The sequence below is a fragment of the Balaenoptera acutorostrata genome, chromosome 19, assembly GCF_949987535.1.
Source record: "Balaenoptera acutorostrata chromosome 19, mBalAcu1.1, whole genome shotgun sequence".
In the NCBI taxonomy this organism is placed as follows: domain Eukaryota; kingdom Metazoa; phylum Chordata; class Mammalia; order Artiodactyla; family Balaenopteridae; genus Balaenoptera; species Balaenoptera acutorostrata.
Window position 1 is genome coordinate 2,886,877 of NC_080082.1, and position 4,053 is coordinate 2,890,929.

The window sequence follows — 4,053 nt, forward strand, 5'->3', positions numbered from 1 at the left end:
AAAATTTTAAGGACGAGGTATCAAAATTGAAAAGAAAAATAATCTATTATTTAAAGTCCTGGAAAAGTTGACAAATTTAAAACTCTAAAAGCATTGTAAATTATTTTTGAAGTGCGACGAGGCTTTAAAATTTTTCACTGCAGTAGGGTAAAGATTTAGAAATCAAATCCAGAAGTAAAGAGGTCAGAGATTCACCTCTGATCTGGTCACCGCCAGGGATGGTCATTAAACGGTACAGAATCAATCCCCTTTGGATTTTCGCCATCCGGGTTCAAATTCTTTTCTGGAGAGCTATTAAAGTGGGGAAGGAAGTCCGTATTTTAGGAAACTGAGGAAAAGCAGGACTCCCCCTGGTTTGTTGTTAGCTAATGGAAAATGTTTATCCTCCCCTCCCTCACCTCCTAAATTGGAGATGGCTGGACACTGGGATGGAATGGCACTGTTTGTTTTGACTATTGGCATGTTTTTCTGCATTTAACAAAATGCATTACAGCAAATGTCATTACGGCTCACAGCCCTTCAGGCAGCTACGTCCAAGCAGGACTGTTTCTTGATTGCCTCAGTCAGGGTGGGATTCTGAATTAATCGAAAGCCTTTTCTGACACTAGCAGGACAACAGGGGAGTTCCCCCAGTCTTCTGTGATCATCTGTAGATGTCTACACATTTACCCACCTGTGTAACAAAAATAATCAAAACAGGTGGATTTGTGAACACACCTGGTTTTTAAAAATTCGAGAATACAAACACACTGTCCGGACTTTGGGCAGAAAAACAACATGGGTTTATTTTAAGGCAAGTACAACAATTAAGACCACATAAGACAAACACAGGTCAAGTTAAATTTTTAGTGTTTTTTTTCTTTTAGGAATGCTGGGGGAGGAATCTACTATACAACACCATCACACTTTGTAAATAAAAAGTATCAGATACTTGACTTCTTTATCCGCCAACAACAACAAAAAATAAATTATTTTCTTGTTTTGTAAAAGACCTACAACTGGGAAAAGAATTATATCTCATAATTGTACAGGGGGGAAACCCCGCATAGGTTTCTTGAATTTTCACTTTGGCAGTTAGAAATGGTCGGGCAAGATGAGAAATTATCCAGTGAACTCAACTTTAAATATTATATTAATGGCTCTGAAAAACAACAAAAAAAAATAGCCTGATTACAAATCCACACATTTGTACAGCACGGTTAGAGAAATTTAAAATTACACACAGCACATACGTAATCTATAGAGACCCCCATAGACCTATGGGGGTCTCTACAGAGAGTCATTACTGGGTCGCTATGGGATTTGGTCCATAAGTTATAATTTTTGAAACCCCGAGTGGAGCAGTGAGCACAGCCATCCTGGAAGGGGTGGGGGATTTTAAAATCATTATTCATTTCGTTGGGCCGCGTCCCTGTACTGGGGCCTCTTGGGGTCTCAGAAACGGGGCGGCGAATTAAAGTTACCTGCAGCTTCGCAGAGGGCTGAGGCTGGCGCGCGCGCTCTCTCTGCTCCCGGGTCTGCGGAAAAAGCGGTGGGCAAGTTTGGGTTCTTTTTGCGTCTCTACAGCCTGAACTGTTTGAGAGGGTCGCGTCTGGGAGGCGAAGCCAGAGCGGGCCAGGGCAGAGGCGGGCCGGGGCACGTCAGTATTTCGTGCAGTCATAGGAATATGGAGCTGCGTGGCGGTAGAGAGAAGGCGTAGATCTGTAGGGCAGCTGACAGCTCGCGTTGCTGCTCACCTGGGGTTCCCCGAGGGTTGAGTTCTCAATCCCCAGCCGGTGGGAGTTGAACATCTCCCTGACGTTAGGGAAAGTTTGCTGCTGGGCTGCGAACGTGTGGCCGGAGAGGTGGTTCAGGTCCCCGCTGTGGTTCAGATACCAGGACGCCGCCTGGGCCGCGGCGGCCCCGGGCTGCGGCGCCGGCTGGGGCTGGGGAGCCGGCGGGGGCGGCGGCGCCTGCGGGTGGTGGTGGCCGTGATGCTGGTGGTGATGGCCGGCGGCGGCGAGCGCGCCCTCCTGGCCGGCGGCGAGGTTGAGGGCGCTCAGGGGCGATGTGGGGCCGCTCGGGTGGTCCGAGAGGGTCTCGTCCAGCGCGGGCGGGACGCACATGTGCGCCGGCCGCTCGGCCCCGGTGTACAGGCTCATGGCGCGCATGCTGCACTGGTAGCCCCCGGCGGCCGCAGCCTCCAGGCCCTGCGCGCACGGCTGGCCGTAGGCAGCGGGCGGCGCGGCGGCGTAGGGCAGAGCCAGCGGCGGCACCACCAGGCCCGCGCGCCCGGCCGCGGGGCTCAGCTCGCCTCCCGGCGGCGACGTTCGCAGCGTCATGATATTCTCCACGCTGAAGCCGGGCAGCCCGTTGGGCGCGCCTGCGTGGTGCTCCGGCAGCGAGCCGTCGGGGGAGCCGGCGGGCGTGGAGGCCGCGCTGCGTGGGCTGCCCTGCAGCGCACTCTCGGGGCTCAGCGTCTCCACCTTGGTGATGACCGGCAGCGCCGGCGACGCCGCCTCGCTCTTGATCACCACCTTCTTCTCGGCCTCCTTGGGGGCGTCCGCTAGTGGGGGGGCGGCCGGGGCGCCCTTGGACGCCGCCGGGGGCGGCTCCTTGAGGTGGGCCCGCTCCTCCTTCTCCTTGGGCACGTCCTTCTTCTTGAAGCGCCGCCGGCGCCGCAGGAAGCTGCCGTTCTCGAACATGTTGTAGGAGTCCGGGTCCAGGGTCCAGTAGCTGCCCTTGCCAGGTTTCTTGTCGTCGCGGGGGACCTTGACGAAGCACTCGTTGAGCGAGAGGTTGTGGCGGATGCTGTTCTGCCAGCCCTGCTTGTTCTCCCGGTAGAAGGGAAAGCGATCCATGATGAACTGGTAGATGCCGTTCAGGGTGATCTTCTTCTCGGGCGCGTTCTGGATCGCCATGGTTATGAGCGCGATGTAGCTGTAGGGCGGCTTCACGAGGTCCTTGGGCGCCGTGGGCTGGTGGTGGTGGTAGGGCGCGTAGGAGCGGCCCATGCCCGCGCCGTACTGCTCCGGGTGCCCCGAGTAGACACCCATGGGGCTGGTCATGCCTCCGTAGCTGCCCGCCGCCCGGTAGTAATTCTGCTCGCTCAAGTAGGGCACCACTCCCAGGGCGTTGGGGTCGGACACAGAGTAGCGCGCCTGCATGCTGCGTCCGAGACAGCTAGCCACCGCCTGCGCGCACGGACCGCGAGGAAGGCCCTACCAGAGCGAGCGCGAGCGAGAGAGGGAGGAAGGGAGCAGGCGGGGGGAGCCCCGGGCGCCTAGAAGCCTCAGGGGTGAGCTGGAGGAGGCGCCGGGAAGGGGCGCCCGCCTTTGGGCCGGGAAGGGGCGCCCGTTTTCAGCGGACCGGGCGGAGCAGCATCCTGGAGGGCGCGCCCGGGCGAACACAGCGCCGGCCCCCGCTCGCTCGCCCGCTTGCTCTCGGGACTCGGCGGGTGGCAGCCCGGGCGGGCGGCCGGGGACGGAGCGGAGATGCAGCGCGCGCGGTGGACCAAGGCTGGCCCCTCTGTCCGCGTCAGGAAGGGGAAGGCGGCTCTCCAAGTCCCCCCAGCAAATCGGCAGCCGTGAGGGTCGGAGAGCCGGGGTCCAGAGTGCTACCCTGCCGAGCCCGGAAAAAGAGGCGAAGTCCCTTTTAGGGAATGGGAAAAGTTTCAAAAGTCTTCTTGCTGAAAGCGAGTTTTTACTTTCCTCCGGCCACGCCCCCTCCGGGAACTTTGGACCAATAACCCGGCCGCTGTGGGGACTTGGCACCAATCAGGACGAGGAGCGCCGGAATCCGTCGGCTCTAAGACCCAGCCGCGCAAAACCAGACTTATGCAGCTCAGTCTTAACTTGAAAAGATTTTTTAAAAAGTTATATCTTATTAAAATTTATTTTATTATCACATTTTGGTTAATGGTCCCACGTGCCCAGAGCAAAAAAAAAAACACAAAAAAACCCCGACGCTCCTTCGCAGATAAAAGTCAGTTTGAGATAAAAAAATCGAATTGATTAATGTAGTCCAGTATCTCCCCAAAGACCTTGTAAGTAGCAAAGAACCTGGGACTATTTT

At 56.2% G+C, this 4,053-nt stretch overlaps 1 protein-coding gene across 1 annotated transcript; it reads right to left on the reverse strand.

Annotated features, from left to right (window-relative positions):
- Positions 1 to 771: 771 nt before the first annotated feature.
- On the reverse strand, positions 772 to 3,631 carry FOXC2 (forkhead box C2). The gene is made up of 2 exons (XM_057533916.1): positions 1,464 to 3,631; positions 772 to 1,141 (listed from the first exon to the last, which is right to left on the reverse strand). The coding sequence occupies exon 1, from the start codon at positions 3,144 to 3,146 to the stop codon at positions 1,641 to 1,643; it is 1,506 nt and encodes a 501-aa protein (XP_057389899.1). The 5' UTR covers positions 3,147 to 3,631; the 3' UTR covers positions 772 to 1,141; positions 1,464 to 1,640.
- Between the last annotated feature and the right edge of the window lie 422 nt (positions 3,632 to 4,053).